General features: G+C 37.0%; 1 protein-coding gene across 1 annotated transcript in view; it reads left to right on the top strand.

The window, feature by feature from the left end:
- Nucleotides 1–23,116, top strand: part of DNAAF9 (dynein axonemal assembly factor 9) — a 77,727-nt gene that overhangs the window by 31,428 nt on the left and 23,183 nt on the right. The window contains exons 10-26 of the mRNA XM_054633858.2: nt 408–543; nt 2,722–2,803; nt 3,886–3,922; nt 6,530–6,617; nt 7,053–7,129; nt 7,419–7,463; nt 8,218–8,263; nt 8,567–8,678; nt 10,165–10,235; nt 11,106–11,156; nt 11,963–12,050; nt 14,215–14,318; nt 16,901–17,047; nt 19,647–19,735; nt 19,949–20,044; nt 20,340–20,457; nt 21,237–21,325. Coding sequence (XP_054489833.2) covers nt 408–543; nt 2,722–2,803; nt 3,886–3,922; nt 6,530–6,617; nt 7,053–7,129; nt 7,419–7,463; nt 8,218–8,263; nt 8,567–8,678; nt 10,165–10,235; nt 11,106–11,156; nt 11,963–12,050; nt 14,215–14,318; nt 16,901–17,047; nt 19,647–19,735; nt 19,949–20,044; nt 20,340–20,457; nt 21,237–21,325 — 1,476 coding nt within the window. The remainder of the gene's footprint in view (nt 1–407; nt 544–2,721; nt 2,804–3,885; nt 3,923–6,529; nt 6,618–7,052; nt 7,130–7,418; nt 7,464–8,217; nt 8,264–8,566; nt 8,679–10,164; nt 10,236–11,105; nt 11,157–11,962; nt 12,051–14,214; nt 14,319–16,900; nt 17,048–19,646; nt 19,736–19,948; nt 20,045–20,339; nt 20,458–21,236; nt 21,326–23,116) is intronic.

Here is a 23,116-nt window from a genome sequence, read left to right as displayed (position 1 = left end):
GTTTGCATTGCATTAAAGAAAAGAAAATCTTTGACCTCCCCAGCTGAGTCTTGGGCCCAAAGCCAGAGCTAAACCCAAAATAGTTTTGTTTGTTTCCAACACAGTCATTTCAGGGCTTTTCAAGAAAGTAAATTTTAAACTAAGCAGCTTTTCAAGGCAGTTTAAGATAAAAGAATATTTTAAGAGCATTTGGGAACAACCTTGAGATAAGTTCATTGTATTTGAAAGAAATTATCAGTTTATAAATGCAAGAAGATTTTTTTCTTTTGAACTTGCTCCTTTCCCTGTGAAGCTTTAGTAATGTTTTTATTATAATAATGAGAAATTCAGCAGTTGAAAGCTTTGATTTCATTTGTTGGTAAAATTCCTGCAAGTATTTTGGTGTTGATTCCTTGTCTCCTCCTCAGCCCAAGCAGGCAGCCCTTTGTCCTGTTTGGCAGCCACTCCACAAAGGAAAACTTGAACACTGGGAACTTTAATTTTCCATCTGAAGGGCATCTGGTCCGAAACACTGGCCCTGGGGGAAGCACTGCCAAGCATATGGTAAGGCTTTGGAGAAGTTATCTGAGATTTTAAACTCTATTCTCTTTTTCTTTATATATATTTTGTGCTTGTCTTTCATGAGGTAAATGCCTAATTCTTCTTAACGTAAAGCACCTCAGCAATCCATCAGGTTAAGGAAAAAAATGTGATTTTTCTTGCTCTTTCCAAGTGGAACCAGACTGGATTCTTAATCAGGGACTGCTGAATGAGTTCAAATAATTTATTCTCTGGAAAAAGACAAGTTTTGCTGTAAGTGGGTGGGGGAGAGGGAAATGCTGTTTGTGTCCTGGCCACAAAGTGAAAATCTTCTGTGATACACTTAACTGTGACCCACAGATTCTATTTTAATCACATTTATTTGGCCATTTCTTAAAAAAGAAACAAAAGGCCACTTTTTTTGGATAATTTCTTTCTGAATAAACCTAGGATATACCACCACATATCCAAATTCCACTGCGTGCTTCAACAACTATTGACAAGACTGTAAAAAACCTTTGATAAAATTCCAGGACTGCTCTGCTGAAGTTGCAAAGCTTAACTTATTTCCACTTCCAAGTAAAAGCTGGGTTGTTAATGCTTTTACTTGTTTTGTTAAACTTTTGCTTTTACTTTTACATTCCCAAGTAAAAGCTGGGATGTTAAACATGATTAACTTGTTTCCATTTCCAAGTAAAAGCTGGGTTGTTAAACTTTATTAACTTATTTCCACTTCCCAGGAAAAGCTGGGTTGTTGAACATCCTTTTACTTGTTTTGTTAAACTTGTGCTTTTACTTTACATTTCCAAGTAAAAGCTGGGATGTTAAACATGATTAACTTGTTTCCATGTCCAAGTAAAAGCTGGGTTGTTAAACTTTATTAACTTATTTCCACTTCCCAGTAAAAGCTGGGTTGTTAAACATCCTTTTACTTGTTTTGTTAAACTTCTGCTTTTACTTTTACATTTCCAAGTAAAAGCTGGGATGTTAAACATGATTAACTTATTTCCACTTCCCAGTAAAAGCTGGGATGTTAAACATGATTAACTCGTTTCCATTTCCAAGTAAAAGTTGGGTTGTTAAACATGATTAACTTGTTTCCACTTCCCAGGAAAAGCTGGGTTGTTGAACATGATTAACTTGTTTCCACTTCCCAGTAAAAGCTGGGTTGTTGAACATGATTAACTTGTTTCCATTTCCCAGTAAAAGTTGAGTTGTTGAACATGATTAATTTGTTTCCATTTCCCAGTAAAAGTTGAGTTGTTGAACATGATTAACTTGTTTCTATTTCCAAGTCAAATCTGGGATGTTCAAGATAATTAACTTGTTTCCATTTCCCAGTAAAAGCTGGGTGGTTAAACATGTGCTGAGGTCCATCACCCCAGGGATTTGGGATCCTCTGGCTGGGTGGCTCCAGAAGGCAACTTGGCAGCGAAGGAGGAGAGAGGTAGAGTGTGGAGAGAGCTCCCTGCTGCCTCCAGGGGCTCTGGGAGTGCTGGGAGCCCTGAGCAGGTGGATGTGAGAGCATGAGTGAGCCCATGAGTTGATGAGTTTGTCAGCATTTCATGTGCAGCTGCCTCAGGGATGGATGGACGTGGGGCCTCTGGGCACAGATCATGTGTGCAGAGCCTGAGAAAAGAGTGATTTTGCATTTTGGTGAAATCTCATCCTCCATTTGCTGCTTTTAACATTATTTCTGTCAAAACACTTTCAATTCTGTCTTTCCTTCCCTTGTTAACAATAAGATACCTTTGCAAATGCAAGTACTGTGTTATTGTGATGTACTTGCTCCATCTGTTGTCCTCAGATTCTGATGCTGTTCTTAAAAAGGTGGTTTATTTACAGGTACAGGTGATACTGTTTTAATAGGGTGTCATGAAAATAGTAAATAAGACCAAGTGCCAGCCTAGTTATGGGAACCTGACCCACTTTCCTCTTCATGAAAAGAGCAGTTGACATAGGAAATTGAAAACACAAGTCAGAGCTCATCTCCTTTCCCAAGTCTTTCAACCATTCAGGTCAAGTCAAAAGTGAAATAGACCTTTGAAAACGTAAGTTGCTTTTTCACAATCCAGTTCTGTGTTGTAACCTTCTGTAGTCTGTCAGTGCTTAGAAGACTTAAGGGGAACGTAGTTAATTGTTCATTATTGCATCAATTTCTTTTACTGATGTCTTTTGTATCTCATTAATACTGACTGCTAGGTAGTGCAGTGTGTATCTCCAAAGGGACCCCTGGCTTGCTCAAGGACCTATTTTTTTGGAGCCACTCACATTCCTTTCCTGGGTAAGTGCATGAAATGCACCAAGGCATTATTACCTCTGGTTCCATGAAAATTTGTAGCACTTAAAGGTTTTGCTTCCTTTCTAAGTGGTAGATTCTGTAGCCAGTGCATGAAGTCATAGCAGATTTTGTGGGTAAAATCTGTCAGATCTGAGTTTTGAACATAAAATCTGGCAGATCTCAGTGTGCAGACCCTTTTAAAAGTATTAAACAAAATTTAAGTCCATGTTCCATACGGATTTATAAAAAAACAGTCTCCAAAATACAGTAATTCAAGTTGGGAGTTGTCAAGTAACTGAGAATTTTTAGGATGGAGGAAATTCTTTCACTTCTGTCTTTTATCCTCAGTGTAATGAGGTACAGTAGCTGTATTCCCAAATAAAAACAAGCCATGTAAAATTAAAAAAAAATATTTCTTATGTATTTTAAATGGCTGGAAAAGTCTATGGATGAAGTTAGTCCTTAGGGTTTTCTTGAAAAAAAAATTCTATTAAAAAAAAATATATTATATATTATATATGTATTATAATATATTTATAAATATATAATATAAAATATAATATAATATAAAATATAATATTATAATATATTATATATTATATGTTAAATTTATATTACATATATATTATATGTATAATATATATGTAATATATATTATATATATTATTATATATTATAGCATAAAATACTGGATAAATATATATTATATATATATATTTATATATATATACTGTCACACGAAATACTGTTGACTTTTGGTAATTGTGAGAGATAAAAATGGAATTACTGCACTGAGCAGCAGAATTTCCTTAATAGATAAATAGATATATCTATATATAAAATATATTAATTATATCTATATAAATAGATATAAATACATAAAATATAAATATATATATATTCTGGGCTCAGAGCAGCTGAAGAAGGGATGGTTGGAAAATTGGAATTACAACCTGTGTTTGCCTTAGTAGCATAAAATACTGGATAAATTCCATGTAAGATGTGCAGCAGAAATGCTCTCAGAGTGCTTAAGCCAAACCTTTTTTTATTATTATTTTTGTTTTATTCTTTTTGTTTTAATACAGGAAATGACAATGAGATACCCAAGCAAGCTGAGCAAGTGTAAGCTGCCAATTTTTGATGTTATTCCTTAACTCTTCCCTCTTCTACCTCGTGGCAGTAGGTGAAACCTGCTTTTAGTGGCTGTTGGCATTTGCAGGGACATTTTTATTCAGAATAATGTGCATGGGGCAGGGTTGCAAAGGCAAAATGCTCGTGGGGAGTTTCAGTGGGTACATGGAGAGTTGTTAAGAAAGGAAATATTACTAAATTTTGCTCAAATTGTAGTAAAAAAAAATAATCTTGAATCATTTTTAAAGATACTTTATGTAAACCAAGAGGAAAAAAGTCTCTCACACTGTAGCATCTTGCACACATAGAAGAAAAAGTAATTTTTGGAGCAGTTTCATGAACAATGTGGAAGATTTCTGATGCTCAGTGAAAATGCCAACAGGGAACACTCAACCCTGTGAAGGAATTCACTGTGTTCAAGTCAGATCAAACTTAATTTTTCCTCAAATTTGGGAAGCTGCAAAGCTTCTGCACATTTTAACTTTCTCAAAATCCCACTTTGTTTTTCCATGTTGATGTCCACTTTTGTGCATGTTGTAGATTCCTGTCCATACAATAGAAAATCTGCTTTGGTCCTGCTCTCTCTCTTGATAAATCAGACTTTTCCTTAGAGATTTTTGTCCTCCTTATTAGTTGGGATCATTTTAGGAGCCTGTTTTTGCTTCTGGAAAGCTGCATGAGCTGGTAGCAAGATACTAAAAATATTAAAGATGTGTCAGTACTGTCACACGAAATATTTTTGGCTTTTGGTAATTGTGAGAGATAAAAATGGAATTACTGCACTGAGCAGCAGAATTTCCTTTCTTTTAGAGAAAACTGAACTTCAACAGGTGTTTTTTCTTGCATCTACATACTGCTCAAACATTTTTTGTCCTCCTTCAAAAATCCTTTGTACTAAATGCATTTTAATCAAGATGAGTAGAGAAGCTCTAAACAAAGCAGGGGTTGATAAAGGTAGGAATTAAAAAATAATATCTTTTTTCTTGGAAACATCCCTGTATTGCTTCAAATAATCTAATTTCAAACAACAGTAGTATAATTGACTTTTTTGACAAACCTGAACTCATGATTTTCAGCTTAGTTTACAATTGTGTCCTGCTTCTTACAGTTGGCAATGTTTTATAAAAAGTGAAATCAAAAGTATTTTATGAACACTGTTCATTCCAAATTTCCCTGTACTGATTGCCTGGAGTGCATAAACCAAATTTGAAAATTGAATGATAAACTGGGATAAATTTTGTGGTTTTATTTTTATTTAAGAAAATGCTTCAAAAGCAACAAAAAAGAAATCCTGTGCTGGTTTTTTGGGTTTTTTTTTCACTGCTAGCTTTAAAGTGTTAAAATGGGAAGAAGAATAAGACAAAGGACACCTCACTGGGGTGTTTTCTTGCAAATATAAATGTGAATTTGAGGGAAAATAGGAGTGGTTACAAAGAAAGGACTACAATATAAAGGAAGAACTACAATATAAAGGAATTACATTGCTTTAATGCAGTGCAAACATGCTAAGTGCATATGAAAGCACAGGAAAATACAACCAGGAAACATAGTGAAAAAGCTGAGTTTTAAAATAATTTGCTGCTGTTGGGGATGATCCAAGACAAGCTTTGGTGCATTTTGAGGTTCCTCCACGTTTGGGATCTTCAGATGCTTTTTTTCCATCTTTCAGGAATGCTTTGCCTTTGGCTTAAATGCTGTATCCTCTTTCCTCCCCCTCTTCCCTCCCTCAATATTGGCAGTGGAATCATGAGAAAACTCAAAATTTGGGGAGTGATTTCATTGATCTGCTCGTTTTTTAATTGTAATTTAGCAGGAAAACAGAGGCTGAGGTTCCTTGGTTTGGTTTTTCCCCTGTGGTTCTCTGGAGCTGTAAATGTCTCAATAGCTGAAGGTCACTCCTGGCTTCTCCTGACTTTGATTTATTTCTTTACAATTTTCTCAGTCTCTTTTTAAGAAGGGAATTGGACTAAGCTGGGATGGAGATTTCATGGAATTGTGGAATGGTTTGGGTTGGAAAAGATCTTTAAAGATCATCTCATTCCAACATATTCCAAATTCTGCCAGGAGAGGGAGGCACAGCAGGGACACCTTCCACTATCCCAAGTGGCTCCAAGCCCTTGGGCACTTCCAAGTGGCCTTGGACACTTCCAGGGGTGCAGGAACAGCCCCAGCTTCTCTGGGAATTCCATCCCAGGGCTCCCCACCCTCCCAGGGTCCACCCATCCCTGCCCCCTGTCCATGTGAACCCATTCCCTCTGTCACTCCAGACCCTGCATTTAGGATGGGATTCTTAAACCCAGCTGCAGCAAAAGGCAACAGTAAACCAGATTTTTTATTCCTGACTAATAAAAGCACCAGCCACATTCATATCAAGAGTTATTTCCTTAAAATATCCTGTAATTTGAGCAATTTGCTCGCTCTAATTTCATTTTCTTAAACAGAAAGCTTAACTATAAAACCACTTCACTTATTCCAACAAAAAGATCCCTTCCTTATTATTAAAGGAGTTGTGCAATGAGAGGAAAAAGTGCTCCTTTAAAGAGAGGAGGAAGAAACCTCTGCCTGTCCAGTAAATGTTGTGTTTGTATTTCTCTTCAGTACGCTGTTGTCGCAAATATATTCTGCTGTTGTAGAGGCTGTGCTTGCTGGCATTGAGTGCTATGCTAAAACTTCCACTGAATCCAAGGTAAATGAAGTTGGTAAATGAAATTTAATTGTTCTCTCTCTGTAATTGTTGATTGGGATTGCTTGCAGTATGAGATTTACGTGCAAACCAAAATGAAAACCAAAATAAATTCTGTGTTTTGCTCAATGGAATAACACAAGGTTCCTACTCTGCCCTCCAAGCAGGCTCTGAATTCTGTTAAAAAAAGAAAATAAAATAAAAGAGAGATTTCAGAGTGTGTCTAATTTTACCCATCTCCAGTTGGTTTTCCTTCTTCTCATGAATTTTCCTGACCTCATAGTAAGGAAAATGAGATCTGTGAAAAATCAGATTTTAGCCTGGTGCATCAGTGTGTTACTGTTTAGTGTCTCCTGTTGGCCTTAGGGTGCTCCTGGAGCTGCTGGGATTTGGAAGGGGATGGGAAAAGATATTTGAATTTTGATTTCCTTTTTCCAGGCAAAGGAGGTGGCAGAGCAGGTGCTGCTGTCTGTGTTAGACACCCTTGGCTTAGCACAGCTGAAATCTGCTTTACGGTGGGTATTTCCAGAGTTACTCAGTGGGCTTCTTTGGGGGAAAAAAATATCAATTATAAAACTGAAAAAATATTTATTATAAACTGAAAAATATAAATTTTAAACTGAACTTGCCTGACTGCCAGATTTCAAGACTTCATAATGCATTCATCCTTTAAAAATCACTATAATTATTCCATTTTCCATTTTTCTTAATCACTTCTTTTGCTTTAAGTCTGTTCCTGCTTATTTTTTTTTCCATTTAAAAATATAAACCACACATTTCACCTGTACAATTTCTATTCTACAGCTCCAAAATTGCTTTTCAAATCCAGGCTGTGAACAACCATGGCAGGTTTGTATCACTGTCTTACAACTTCTTGTTATTAATTACATTATGTAATTAATTATGTAATCAACATAATATATTATGTTGTTTACATAATTAATTATATATTAATATATTGTATATATTAAATTATTAATAATTAATTAATATTGTTATTAGATTATGTAATTAATTATGTAAACAACATAATATTAGGTAAACAACAACAATACTAATAAATTAATAAGAACAAATATCATAATATCATTATATTATCATAATATAATAATATCATAAGAACAAATATCATAATATCATAATGTAATAAATTACATTATTATCTTGCTATTAATTACAATGCTTTACATACACTAATAAATAAATTTTTCTCCTCTTGGAACTCCTGCAAAAACCCCTGTGTTTGATAATTTTACACAAGATGTGCTAAATGCTTTTGTGTATGAGGTAGTTCAGTGATTTCAGATCTGTAATTCTGTGGAATCTTAAAAACATTAAAAGGAATAAAAAGCAGTTGAGCAGAGTAATTTTTATTAACTGTTAATGAGTAGAAGCACCATGAGCTCATGAAGAGTTTCCTTTGGAAATTGCTTTTAACTTAGTTGATATCACAAACTTGTGCTTATTAAATCCCCACACTAATTGACTGAAATGACCTGCACAAAGAAGTGTTTATTTGAAAATAAAACAGCTTTTTTGGTTGCTGTGGAGTCCCAGAAAGATGATCTAACTTTTAAATATTTCATTATTATTGTTGTTCTAGAATTACTCCATTAGATAACGAGGACAGCCTGAGTTTGATCAAAACGGTAAGAAATCATAATTTTTATTTATTTCATTAGAAAATAGAGCTCAAGTGCCTGTTTTTCTGGGGCATACTGAGATTTTTATGTGAATACAAATGTAAGGGGAAAGATGAGAGAGATTTCAGATGCTGGACCAGGTTAAACAAGAAATCAGAATTCAGAATAAAACATTAACACGGATTTACGATCTCAGGCTTTAACCACAATATAGAAATACTGGTTTAGGATGTTTGAAAAATACATATTTTGCTTTTTCAATTGAAATATTTCAAATTTCTCTTCCCTCCAACTGCTGGATGTCTGCAGGCATCCATGATGGTGTTTGACATTCCTGACCTGCTGACAGGAAGAGGATGCTTGGGATCTGTTGTGTTTTCAGAGTCCTTCCTGACATCACAAATACAGGTCAAAGAAAAAGGTGAGTGGTTTAAAATCTAAAGTTCAACACCACTCTTGTCCTTCTGTGATGGGAAAGCCAAAGGAATTCCAGTGGATGTTTCTGCTGTTACCCTGATGGGTTTGGAGCACTGAGAGCAAAGGAAGAAGCTGTGGAAAGATCAGAATTAATCAGGATTTCTTTGGGACTCTGTGTTTGTCAGAGCACAAGAGCACTGGGAGTTACTCTGCTGTGAAAGCTTCATTTAAACACTCAGAAATCCTTAAAATAATAAGATTTTCATATTTACTGTAGAAATTTCAAGTCTTAACAGTAACATACATTATATTCTAAAGTGTGTGTGTGGTATAAGTTTAGTGGCCATGGTGATATTAGGTCAGAGGTTGAAAATTCTAAAATTCAACACCATTCTTGTCCTTCTGTTGGCTTTGCTGTGATGGGAGAGCCAAAGGAATTCCAGTGGATGTTTTTGCTGTTACCCTGATGGGTTTGGAGCACTGAGAGCAAAGGAAGAAGCTGTGGAAAGATCAGAATAAATCAGGATTTCTTTGGGACTCTGGAGCAGCCATGGAAAGATCAGAATAAATCAGGATTTCTTTGGAATTCTGTAGGAGCTCTGTGTGTGTCAGAGCACAAGAGCACTGGGAGTTACTCTGCTGTGAAAGCTTCATTTAAACACTCAGAAATCCTTAATAAGATTTTCATATTTACTAAAGAAATTTCAAATCTTAACAGTAACATACTGGGCATTCTCAAGTATGGGGTTGATATTTAATGGCCATGGTGATATTAGGTCAGAGGTTGAAAATCCTAAAATTCAACACCACTCTGTCCTTCTGTTGGCTTTGCTGTGATGGGAGAGCCAAAGGAATTCCAGTGGATGTTTTTGCTGTTACCCTGATGGGTTTGGAGCATAAGAGCAAAGGAGGAAGTCATGGAAGGATCAGAATAAATCAGGATTTCTTTGGAATCCTGGAGTAGCCATGGAAAGCTCAGAATAAATCAGGATTTCTTTGGGACTCTGGAGCAGCCATGGAAAGCTCAGAATAAATCAGGATTTCTTTGGGACTCTGGAGCAGCCATGGAAAGCTCAGAATAAATCAGGATTTCTTTGGGACTCTGGAGCAGCCATGGAAAGCTCAGAATAAATCAGGATTTCTTTGGGACTCTGGAGCAGCCATGGAAGGATCAGAATAAATCAGGATTTCTTTGGAACTCTGTAGCAGCTCTGTGTGTGTGTCAGAGCACAAGAGCACTGGGAGTTACTCTGCTGTGAAAGCTTCATTTAAACACTCAGAAATCCCTAGAATAATAAGGTTTTCATATTTACTGTAGAAATTTCAAATCTTAAAAGCAACATACTGGGCATTCTGAAGCATGTGGGTGGTACAAGTTTAGTGGCCATGGTGATATTAGATTAGAGGTTGAATTTGGTGATCTTGGAGGTCTTTTCCAACCTAAATAATTCCCTGATTTCACTGCTTTGCTTGCCGTGGCTCCCCTGCAGATGGCAGCATCCATCCAGACTCCAGGCACGTTATCCTGACTGCAGCTATTCCACGATTTGCTTCCTGGCTGGTGAGTGAGAGCACAGAGCCTCAGCTCAGCTCATCCCCAGGGCAAAACTTGCTCTGGGAGTGGGCTTGGCTGAGGGAAAACCTGGAACCTGAGCACTGGAACACAATGTTGTAATATTAACATACCCTGGTGTTTTAGATTTGGGTGAAAAGTGAAAAATTAAGCTCGTGGTTCCATGCATAGTAGGAGTTTTAAATTTAATAATAATAATAATAATAATAATAATAATAATAATAATAATAATAATAATAATAATAATAATAATAATAAGCATTATTATTATTATTATTATTATTATTATTATTATTATTATTATTATTATTATTGAAATTTTCATTTATTACTATTATCATTATCATTATCATTAATTTCATTTTCATCTCATCAGGTTTTTATCTTTTTAAAAGTCTGGTTGTTTTTGAAGTGCACAGTGGGACTTTTGAAAATTCTGTTTATTGTGGGGCATTTTAGATCAGCCCAAAAGAAAGCAAAGCTTGATTCAAGACCTTTGATGCCTTGCACTGTGTGAGAGATAGAATTCCAAAGAATATAACAAAGCTGGGCATTGCCTTTGGCAGTGCATGCTTGAACAGTAATAAAACATAAAGCTGCATGCTTTCTATCTATATAATATTTTAGTCTATAAAGCATTTTAATGGGGGGAATGTGGTGCAATAAATAATTTTGGTCCCATGGTAGCACAGTATTAAGAGCACAAAATTGTTTTTAAAACACTCAGTGCCCAGGGCTTCTTCTGTCTGTGGTACCTGAGGTTCTTGTTGGCCTCCAAACTTCTTTAATGCTTTTTATTTAATGTTAGACTTTATTTATATAAATCACAATTCAAATGGAAGCTGTTTCTGGCTGCAGGTTGAAGACAGTGATGTGAAACTGTCTGAAAAGGCACAGCAAGTATTGAAGGTAAAGTTAAATATTTTTGTTAAACTAAAGAAGTTACACTTTGATGAGAAAAACTTGAGCTACTACCAGAGTCTCTTTTTATTCTGTGTGTTACTTCTCTTCTACAAGACTTGCTTGTTCTGCCCTGTCTTTTTCAAAATTGCACATACAAAATAATATATTGTGTGTAAAAGTTTGAGGCTTTCTTTATTTCAAAGAATCATAAAACCCAAGAGCAAAAAGAGTCCTAATAAAACTATGATTTCATGGAAGTCTCACTAAACATTACTCATGGAGCTCATGTGTCTCCAAAAGCCCCTAAAACTTGATGCAACTTTCTTTTAACTTAATTAGCATGCTAATGTCTAAAGGAAAACACTCTATGCACTAGGAAAAAAAAAAAGAGTTTGGAATCTGGAAACATCTTAAATCACATGAGTTTCACATTTGTGGTGCAATTTGTGGTTCCCAGGAATGTTCATTATAAATAGATTTATTTTCATGTAATATACTTTTAGCTCAGTAGATGGACAAAGTAAAAACAAAAAAGCTCAGCCTTGTGGTTGTGACAATAACTTGTAACTTCATTGCTGTTGGCAAAACCAAAATGGGGGAAGGCTTTTAAAAATTACCCTCTTGCCTTGCTCTCTTTCCCTGGTCCTTCTCTGTCCATGCAGGATAAAAATATTTTAAAAGTTCTTGACCGATGCTGTTTGAAAATTAAATATTTTCTCTTGGAGCAAAAGCAGGAGAAAATAGAAATATTCCTGCTTGGATTGGTCCTTGATCCAGTCTGTGATGTTGCTGTTTGGTTTTTTTCTGTTTAGGAGGACAAATCTTTCCTGGGCACTTTACTCACTGGGGGTGATGGAGTTTATATCTGTTCCAGCAATCCACAGGCCATGCCTGCAGAAGGTGAGATAAAGTTGGGTGGTTTTCTTTTTGTTTTTTGCTTGTTTTTTCTTGTTTTGGTGAGTTTTTAAACAGGAGAGAAGTTCTGGGATTCACACTCTGGTGAGCCAAACTGTGCCATCATCTTAAACTTCCAATTTGCCTTTCCAAGTCCCTGGTGTTTAATTCCATGTCTGGTTTTTTGGTCCCAACCTCTGCCTGAAAATCCTGGAAGGAGAATGAAGGAGAATTCCTGCAGAGCTTTGGGCTTTGCAGACCTTTGGTGGGAGGAGGCTTTTCCCCACAGCTCACCTTCCCAACTGGCTGCTGCTGCCCTTGCCAGATGTGCTGCCAGATGTTTTCTGTCTCTTTGAACATGAGCTTGGAAGGATTGGCCATTGCAGAAGTGCTGTGGGCTCCCAGCTCAGGAGGAGAAGGCAAATATTCCTCTCACAGCCTCCTCCTGGAGCTGATGTGTTCCAGGTTTGTGCCACTGCCATTTTCTCTCAGGAATTCAGAATTTGTCAGCTCAGCTGCTCACTGTGGCAGAAAAAAATGCCTGAATTTGATCCTTCTCAGATCCAATCCAGTTACAGCTTTTTGACCCAACACCCCTGGCAGCAGTCTTGGATTATTCCTCTTTTTTTGGTGTCTTCCTTCAAGACCTTAAACAACATGAATATCCCAGGAATGAGACTGAAAACAATTTGATAGGACTGGTAGATTTCCCTCCCTCACTGTGCCTTGAATGAATAGATTCTTTTTAAGGCACAATATTTTAATTTTCTTTATATATTCTGTAATATAAAATATATCACAGAATATATACAATATATTCTGTTATAGAATAGAATATATTCTATTATAGAATATATTTCTAGATATATTTTTTGCAGAGAAGGTGCTGCTGTCACAGTGCTGATGTGCAGCAGGAGGTGCTGAATATCTGACATTAAGTGCTTGGTGCTGACAGTGTTTAGAGGAGAACCTTCAGCTTTGTTGTCTTTGCCCTGGAGTGTGGAGGGTAAATAATGATGTGCAAGGCAATTAAACAGCAACCCTCACATAAGGGCAGCTGCTTTGGCTCCAATTGATCAGATTTCAAAGAGAAGAGGTTAATGCAGAGTGTGATTTTCAGCTGTTTTGCAATGCACTGCTGTGGGCACTTGTTCACTCAGTAAATAACTGGAGAATGCTGGATTTTTATTTTGTTTTATTTTATTTTATTTTATTTTATTTTATTTTATTTTGCTTTGTTAAAACTGGCTCCGTGTTCCTCCAAAGGAGCAATTTCTTTTTCTTTTTTAATTTTTTTTTAATTTTTTTTTTTTTTGAGATTTGTGAAGTTCAATATTTTACCAACTCTTTGGCTGGAGAGTTACAAATAGATGCTCTAAAGACCATTAGGAAACACTGCAAGGAACATGAAATTTTTTTCAGGGCATGGCAGTGAAGCTGAATTTGTTCCCCAATTTGTTGTGCTCAAATCTGGGCTCTCCTGAGGCTGCAGCCCTGAGGTGCAAAAGGTGCATTAAATTCATGGAATAGTTTGGGTTGGAACATTTAGATCCAACCCCTTGCCATGGGCAGGGACACCTTCCACTAACCCAGGTTGCTTCAAAAATTTTAATTATTAGGTTAAATTTTAATTCAAAAGGTTAATTTAAAGTCATTTCTTTTAAGTTTAAATTAAACTTAGTGCTTAAATTTTCCACTTAAATGTTTTTACACTTCAGTTTGTTGCAATGTTTGAATTTTCAATTGTTTTGGATGCAATCTTTACTTAAGTTCTTGTAGTGTCAATTTTGTATTTCTGAAAGTTGGAAATTTGACAGGATGGAATTTTTTTGCTTTTAATTTAAAAAAAAAGCCTCAGTATTTATGATAAATAGTTCTGTGGGGTCAGATAAACTCAGATGCAGTTGTAGCCATGATTCCTGCCCTTGGTAATGAGATCCAGTAAAGACTGAATGGTTGTAAATATTATCTCAAATAAAAGAAATATTTTAATTTAATAAAAATAAAATAAATATCACTAAATATTATCCAAAATCAAATTTACTGCTTGTTAAATACAACAAAATCCTGCAGGAACATAGATTTCTTCCTCAGGAAGAAGAGACAGTCATCATGAGAAGCTGAAATGTTGATTTCTACCTCATACAATTATTTTTCCTTCAAATTCTAGGTAAACTGTATTTCTTTTCTGATGGAATTCTGTTCTGTGATCCCCACCATGGCAGCATTTCCATTCCCAAGAACCACATGAGCTCCATTTCTCTCTATGATGGGGTGAGTATTTTTTCTCTTTTTTCTGTCATAAAGTTTCCATCAATTTTTAATAAAAATGGAATCCTGGTACAAAGTTTAGATTGAAGTTTTAAGTGTCTGTACAACTGTAATAACTGATGCAAATCACTACAGTTTTGGTGCTGATTAACTGAAATTAGTGAAAAAGGAGGAGAGAATTTTGTCCTGGAGTTAACAATGTGCTGTTAACAGTGTGAAAACTGCTTTTTGTTAGAAGAAAAATTACACAACATGACATTCATCAAATATCTCTCAGTGTGAAGGCATGGATAGAGAAGAGTTCAAGGTGTGGTGAAGTCATGGAGGGTGAAATTCTGCCTTTTATTAAAAATAGAATTGAATCTCTCCCTTGGCCACCAGAGCAGTGTTCAGGCTCAGTGGGAATTGAGGGGTTAATGATGGCAGCTCAGCTCTGTCCACCTCGAGGCAGAAACACTGGTTAACCATCACTTCTTCAGGGTGGAAAAGAGATTATTTGTGTTGGTTACTGTTTCCTAAACACTGAGGAAAAAAAAAACCAAAATCAGTTTCCTTTAGATTCCCTTTTGTTCAGGTACAGTATTCCCCATTTATTCAGTGACCTCCCTCAGCATTGTGCTGGGTGATTTCATCCCACAATACAGGAAACCAGTCAAATACAAGAAAAATGGGATTCAATTGAGATGAAAACACAGCAGCCCAGAGAGTCTTACCTTAGCTGCCTTTTCTTGGACATCAGATTGATTGCCCCTCGTTTCAGAAGCTATTTTAACACTGACCTTCCTGGGATTGTTTGACTCAAGACACTCACTTTCAGAAAAGTTGCTATTTCTGGGACCTGGCCATCATTCTTGAAATGATGCCAGATTTTTGTGTGAAGCTAAGCCTTGACAGGGAGTGTGTTATTGTTCTACTGACTTGGCAGAATATGAGGGTGGAGGGTTTTGAAACTGTTAAGAAGTGACAGGAGAAGCAGGGGAATCATTGCTTGCTCTTTCCAAAAGTTCCTGCAGCAACATGGATGGAAAAGAAAAAGGAGAATTAAATGTTCTGATTCAAATAAAAGATAGCAGACTTTGAAGTGATGCAAAATGCAGGTTTTTTTGGTTTTTTTTTTTTTGCAGCTTTAGCATGATGCCTGTGAGATATTCTTCTTTTTAACTTGAAAATATCTGGAATTCTGCTCCTGTGCTGTGAGGAACTGGGCACTGAGCTGCCCCTGAGCTCCTGAGATCCCTGGCACTCACGTAGGGCAGGGGAGATTCTGGCCATTCATCAAGGGAACAAATATTACCAAGCAATATTTAGATTTCACAATGACATGAACATCTTGTAAAACTTGGAGCTGGCTCCTTTCAACCTCGTGTCCGTGGGGATTATTGCTGCTGCTGCTGCTGCTGCTTTTCAGCTTTTTTCAATTTGTGGAGCCCAAAATGTTTTCCAGGAGCAGATTTTGTTGGACACTTCTCGTGCTGACAGCAGCATGGATGAGTTGGCCTTGAAGTCACTTCTCAGGAAATCTCTAAACCATCCTGAAGAATCCAGGATCAGTGGAATCTGTTCCAAAAGCCATTTTCTCTTAAAAGAAATTGTTGTCTTTGAGGAGAATATTTTTGTATATTCTTCAGTGACCTCAGCGACTTTGAGAGGATTATTTTTATGATTAATCCCTCAGTCAGCAAAGCAGAGAGATTCTGTTTGCAAATGTCTCTGAGTTGATACCAATTCTTATGTAACAGTTCCCCAACTTGAGCTTTCTCTTCTCAACAATGAGTACAGTGAGTTCTTTGCCCATTTCTATTGAAAGTGAAGGGGATACCACTAAAATTCAGATTTGAGCCCTACATAATTGAATTCCCATTTCCCAGAAATGCTTCATGCTTCTAAATTGTTCTGATTTTCTAAAACTTTGATGTGAAAAGGGTTATGAGTGAAAAGGACTTGAATATAAAACACTTCAGCATCCTGCAGATTTGTGTATAAAATCCTGACCTGGATTCCAGAGTCATGGAATGGTTTGGGTTGGAAGGGACCTTAAAAACCATCTTGTTTCACCCCCTGCTTGGAACTCCTTCCACTTTCCCAGGTTGCTCCAAGCCCCATCCAGCCTGGCCTTGAGCACTTCCACCACTCTGGGGAAAAAAAACCCAAAACAAACTAAAAAATAACCCAAAAAAACCCAAGTCAGTATTTTCTCAGAAAAAAAAAATGAACCTGAGTTCAGTTCTTCTGAGGGAAACACAACCTGAGGGCTTCAACCTCCCTTGTCACCTTTTTAGGTGGCATTGAATTCATTTTTCATCTGCTGTCTGTGTTGGACATGTGGCTGTAGACAAAGAGTTGTTTGAAGCAGCAGCAGCAGAAGATGGGTCTAAATTTTGGTGTGGACAAGAGAAGATATTAAAATTTAATCTTTGTTTTCAGGACAAAAGTTTAGTGCTTCACTCAAACTCAGATCCTTTGTTTTGAGCTTGTGATATCTCCAGTACCTGCAGATATTTGTGCTCCACCCCTCCTGCTCCATCTCTGTGCTATGCAAAGTAGAAAATATTAATTTTACCTTGCCCTTTTTCTTTCTTTTCCAGGATTCCAACAGCATTGTTGCTGCTCTCTTCATAGACTTCAAAAGTTCTCTGCTTCCTCATCTCCCCATTGAATTCCACACCCAGAACAACTTTCTGATGATTGCACTTTTCCCCAAGAAAAAGATTTATAAAGCTTTTTATTCCCAGGTAAAGTGGGAAAAGTTTGGTTGGGGTGGGGGAGAAGCCACAGAATTGCTCTGTGTGTGTTTAAGATGTGTGAGAAACTCCAATTTCTGTAAGAATTTCCAGTGATGGTGCTGCTCCTTGTGTTTAATGCTCCCATGTGCTTTCACTTTGCCTTCTGGAGGCAGCCAGGGCTCTAAAATCTCCTTTTCTGAGCTGCATTTCAGTGTAGCTCTGGTGTCTAATTTGCTGCAGGGATTGTATGGAGTGGCAGAGGTTCCATTGTGTGTTTTTGTGGTCAGACACATTTGGATCTTGATCCTTGGGGAAGTGGAGTTAAAGTTTTTCAGTCTCCCATATGGCATTGTATTATTCCCTAAGCAGATTGGCTTCTTGCATTGTGCTGCAGAGGCTTTTAATAAACCCAACTTTATAACAATAGTGCTTTTGAGGAAATGAGCCTGGAGATTTTAGGGCTTCACAAGGGTTTTTAGGATGTGCTCATCACACTGGCTTGGAAAAGACCACCTAGCTGAGTGAGTAGTCCCCACTGCTCATATTAATGGTCCCATAAAATGTCTCCTCCTTTTATCTTAAGTGTTTAAATTCCTCCCACTGTTCCACTCTGAATGGTTGGCAATCTGTTGTTTGTTTGTATTTGAATTTTCAGCCTATAATATTAATTCTACTTCTATATCTGTTTTATTTTTCTTTTCTCTACCAGAACACATCCTCGAGATACTCACAAATCTCAGACCTATTCTTTCTGCTTTATTTGGCCTAATAAAACAAAACCAGATTCTTTTCAATCTATGCCTATAAAATGTTCTTTTTTCTTCTGATAGTTGTAATGCTTTTCTTTTGATCTGGTTTTTGGCTGTAGATATCCAAACTGTTTGTAGTATTTGAGATGAGGGTGTTTGTTTCCCCTATTGCTTTTTCTCAGGGCTATTTATTCCTGTCCTCCTTTGAGTTAATTTTTTTGGTGAACAGTTCCACACTGAGGTTCATTTTGGGCAGTTCAAGTTTCTCATCTGGCACCATACCAGTTGCTTTGCTCAAGCAGATAAAACAAATCTTTTGTCTTCAGGATGTTCTCTCATGAACAAAACTCTTCATCAAATTGACTCTACCTGATTGTGTAAACTATGGAAATCTATTATAGTATTTTGTCAGTATTTACCTTCAGGTGTTTATTGATTTCCTCCAAAATTCTTTCTAAAACTCTGTGTGCCTCACAGGTTACAAAGATTCACTGAAATTTAGGTGCTGCTTCTACTCTTCTCAATTATCTGGCTTGATCCCTCACTCACTGGACCTGTACTTGGATTATTCCAAGCCTCCTGGAATAAGGGAATTACAACTGCCCTGTTACCCAAATCTGGGTTTGTTAAAAACTGAGATGTTGAACCCACAGAGGTGAAATCTGCTGTGCAGGATGAGGTGATGCCTTTCCCATCCTCACTCTAAAGGATGCAGGAGGAAAATTTATTTAGGCTTTGGGATGTTTTTTTTCTTTGATGCCACAACAACTCTTTTTTAACCTTTCCCTAAGTTATATATAAAAGGTTCTGATACATTTCTTCTGGGCCTGATATATTTCTATATTTCTAACACTTGCTAGCCTCACCTATGTTTTCACTTTATCCCCAACCCTTGGACTCTTATGGAACACAAATTTCCCTTGACTATTCCTTTTTTCCATCCCTCCCAGGCATTTCTTTCAGTCCCTTCTGTGTGTTTTGAAGTGGTTGTTTCTTTAGTTGTGTGGATCCTTCTGCATGAGCAATATTGCCTTTGTTAATATCCAAAGTATATTTTATTTTGATGGTTTTTATCTCCTAGCCTTGTGTTTGGGATGCTGAGTTTTTAATGGAAAGCAGTCGTGTCCCCCCCAGTTGTTTTGTCTTGCAGACAGTTATTGTGAAAAATGACAATGGCTGTTGCCTTTACTTATGAAAAGAAGGGAAATTCCAAACACTGACAGCACTTTGTGATTCATCTGAATCTGATTTCTAGGTTCCCAGTGCCATTCAGATTAATGTGTCTTGGCTGGAGCAATTGGATGGGAGCCAGAACATTCCTTGGAGAAACGAAGGGTTTCCTTTTCTTTTGGGAGGGAACAGAGTTTTTCTTCAATTTTGAGTAATGATTGCTGCAATCTCACCTCATGAAAATTACAGCAGTGCTTCAAAGAGACTTGAATTAATTCAGTTCCTTCTGTAGAGCACTTGGGCTATAAACACCTACATTTCTATCAGGGAAAACGAGGCCAGATCAGTAAATTCCTAAAGCACTTCCAGTCTAACCAAAGAAAAGGTTGCAAAATCTGATCAGTGGATTTGGATTTTAAAATTGGAAGGGACCTTAAGGCACATTTCATTCCACCCCGCCTTCCACTCTCCCAGATTTCTCCAAGCCCCATCCAAAACTCGGACATTTCCAGGGATGGGGCAGCCACAGCTTCTCTAGCAGCAAAACTTTTATTGTGCAATATTAAATGGTTTAATATTAAATGTGAAAATGTGTCTGTTTTTTTAGGTGAGCAAAACCAATTCCTAAACAAATGTACAGCAAATTTGGGAAAATAATGACACTCATGCATAGATCTGCTTTATTCCAGGTTTTCTCTTCATGGCATAACCAGACAAACTCAGGATTATCTTTAAGGGTTGTCCCAGAAGAATTCCTGTCTGAGGAACAAAAGAGGCTGTAAGTTCCTGCTGGTACAGTTACACAGAAGCTGCAATCAGAAAAATGCTGTTATTTATTTGTTTTGCTAATAATTATTTTTAAAAAATGGTGCATTCGTAGTGCAACATTCACTTTATCTTTTTTGTACCATTTAATATGTACCCATGTGGTTTAAAGACATGAATTTTTTAGGTTTCTCCTTTAACTAATTAATTAATTTTCTTCTTTTAGGCATTCCAGTGTTCAGAAGCTCTTCAATGCCTCTTTTGCTTCTGGGGAAAGATGCAGAGAGCTGAAACTGTCTGCTGCCATTCCAGGATTGGAGAGGTGAGAAATTACTTTAGTGTCCAAGGGATTCATTCTGTCAGAAATGAGACAAAATTGTTTTGGTAGATGTGATAGCCATCTAAAAATATTTCTTAAATAATTCTCTCTTTACACTAGGATGTTTTTATTCTGAGATAAATTATTTCCTCTCTAGCTTAACCTTTTCATACTCTTGTTTTAGTAATTTCCCAGTTATTTATATGGATGAAATCTTTTTTAGTAATTTCCCAACTATTTATATGGATGAAATCTTTTGCTGTCAATTGTAATGAAATAAACCTTTTATTTTTGGAAGGTTTATGCAGCACTTCACAGTCAGCAGTGTCAGCACCAAGCCAGTGATGAGGGCACATCTTCCTGTCCTTCTCCAACAGTCAGAAACCATTTCTGACAGCAAAGCAGAAGGTGATAAGGTAAGGAAACAACTCCACAATAATTCCTAACCCTCATATAGAATATTTGGAATATTCTGTCAGTAGTTCTGTTGTAGTGTGATAAAATACTAATCCTGTTCAGCCATGCTCTGCCTCCTCCTCCACTACCACCAGTTTTTTGTCTTTTTTTTTCTGGTTATATACTTAATTCTTTTCCATTTAAACAGTCTTTTGGAAGTACAAATGGCTTTTCAACCTGGTGAAATAGAGGCAGAAAAAGATCTTTAGGTGAAGTATTTTCTCTAATGTCCAGAGAGACTTTGCCCTAAAGCAGCAGCTTGTTTTTATGAATTGCTGAATAATTTAACTGAATTGTTCTCTGGAACATAAAAGTCCTTTAAATAGCATAGAGGTAGCACATGATATTTAACATTTGCTGATATTATCTGTATAACAATCCTTTCTCTATAGGGGCAATAACAATTGTCCAGTTTAAGGTGGGCTTTAAATAGCATTTTCAGAGAAAATATTTCCTTGGAGCTTCCCAGCTTTTGAAATCTGCTGAAAACAAAGCCAAAGCAGCAGGAATGTAATCTTTCCTTGCAATATTGCTGGGGTCTGGTTCAGAGACCTTTCTGACTATTAATAAACCCTCAGGAATGTTTTAAAATCTGATTTTTAGATTGGCTTAACTGTGGATTTTTAGAAAAGAAAGAAAAATCATATGAATCATAGAAAAGAGCCTTTTTGGTGTCTGCACCAGTGTTTCTGTGGTTATTTTATGTTTAGACTTCCCTTGTCCTGTTTCTGTGTTGCAGGTGATCATCACCATCCTCACTGGGCTGCCCGGGTGCCGTTCCAGCGACCTCTGCTCTTTCCTTGTCACTTTTACCAAGGAGCACGGGAGGTTGGTGCAGCTCAGCTTACACTGATCACCAAAAAACAGCTTGGCATGAAGGCAACAAAAAAAATTATCACTGTTTCATTGGGTGGTTTTTAAACCTCATTTCAGGCTGACAGGTAGATTCACCTTTAAATTTATACATTTAGACAGAAAAACAGCACAGGAGATTTCTTTGCTGCCTATTCCATGTGGTGAAGAACTTCCATTTATTGATTTGTAGTGATTCTAAAATGTTTTTTTTTTTGTTTTTTTTGAGAAAAGACTGTACTAACAGTCTTTGCCACAGCATTGTTTTTAATTTAGCCTGATTTGAGGTACATTCAGGACATCTGTTGTATGGCAATGAGATAAATCTGCTATAGGAATTTGCCACTCTGTGTCTTGATAGAGCTTCTGAAAAATAAAAAAAAAAATCCTACCCTTTTAATTCTTACAGCCAAACACCTTAGCATTTAATCTTAGCCATGTTCTGCACTGTTCTTTTACTTTTAACTCAATGTCTTGATTTTATCAAGTTGATTCAGAACAGTTTTGTGGTTCTATTATAGGGCAAACACGTAAGGTGACTTTTGAAGGTTGTGTAATAGCACATCCCCTCATGTTTTCCTGCAAATGTCATTGTTACTTTCCTTTTTTGCAGTGAAATATTTTCATGCCCAGAGTCTTGAATTGGATTTGTCTAATTTTTGTTTACTGCATCACTGCCAGTGATCAGAATTACTCATATGATGTACAGCTTTGAAAAAAGCTGGTGAACATTGTTTTATTGAAAAACAACAAAAAACACCCACAAACCCCTTTGGCAGCCATGTAAAGAATGTGCATATGCTGGAAATGATAGAAAGCCAAATAAATTCCCCTTCCCCGCGTGGAACGAGATCATGATGAGAGATGTGAAATCTTTGGGCTTGTCAAACTTCATTTTGATGCTACTTGAAAATCAGTGCTCTGGTTTGAAAGCAAAACCAGTGAGAGACTCCAAGTCAGAAATATAATTTATTAGAAAAAGGTAAAAAAAAAAACCCAAACAAAATGCATACAATAATACAAAAAAACCCCAAAAACCCTTGAAAGAGTCAGAATACAACCTGACACCCTGTTGGTAGCAGTGCAGTTGAAATGGTGGCTCAGCCCCCCTGCAGTGCCAGCTGTGGCTCTGCTGGAGCAGGGATCCTGCACAAGGGGGGAGTTTTCCTCTGCAGCTCCAGGGTTGCTGGAGATGGGCCTGGGCTCCCTCTGGCAATGCAGGGCAGCAGAAGCTGCTCCTCTGGCAATGCAGGGGGCAAAGGCTGCTGGGCTGTCCCAAACCTCAGATTGGATCCAGGTAGGAATGCTTGGCTCCTCCCCTGGGCAGAGCATCTCCCCATGGGATGATGGGATTGGATCAGCCCTGCAGGGACACTCACTGGCCATGGACAGAAGAGAATTAATAATGAATGACCCATGAACAGAACATATGTCACAGGCATATTTTATGAAAATTTTTTTCCTTAAGATCTTTTCTCTTGAGAAGCTGAGAGGCCTCAGAAATGAAATGTAAACAATAATTATCTGCTGTATGGGATGCAACAGGTGCATCTTTGATTGGTCTGATGTTTTTAATTAATGGCCAATCACAGTCCAGCTGTCTCAGACTCTCTGATCAGTCACAAGATTTTATTATCATTCCTTCCTTTTCCTTTCTAGCCTTCTGATGAAATCCTTTCTTCTATTCTTTTAGTATAGTTTTAATATAATATATATCATAAAATACTAAATCAGCCTTCTGAAACATAGAGTCAAACTTCTCATCTC

This window comes from Agelaius phoeniceus, chromosome 4 (assembly GCF_051311805.1).
Source record: "Agelaius phoeniceus isolate bAgePho1 chromosome 4, bAgePho1.hap1, whole genome shotgun sequence".
NCBI lineage: Eukaryota > Metazoa > Chordata > Aves > Passeriformes > Icteridae > Agelaius > Agelaius phoeniceus.
This window is presented reverse-complemented; position numbering and strand designations above follow the sequence as displayed.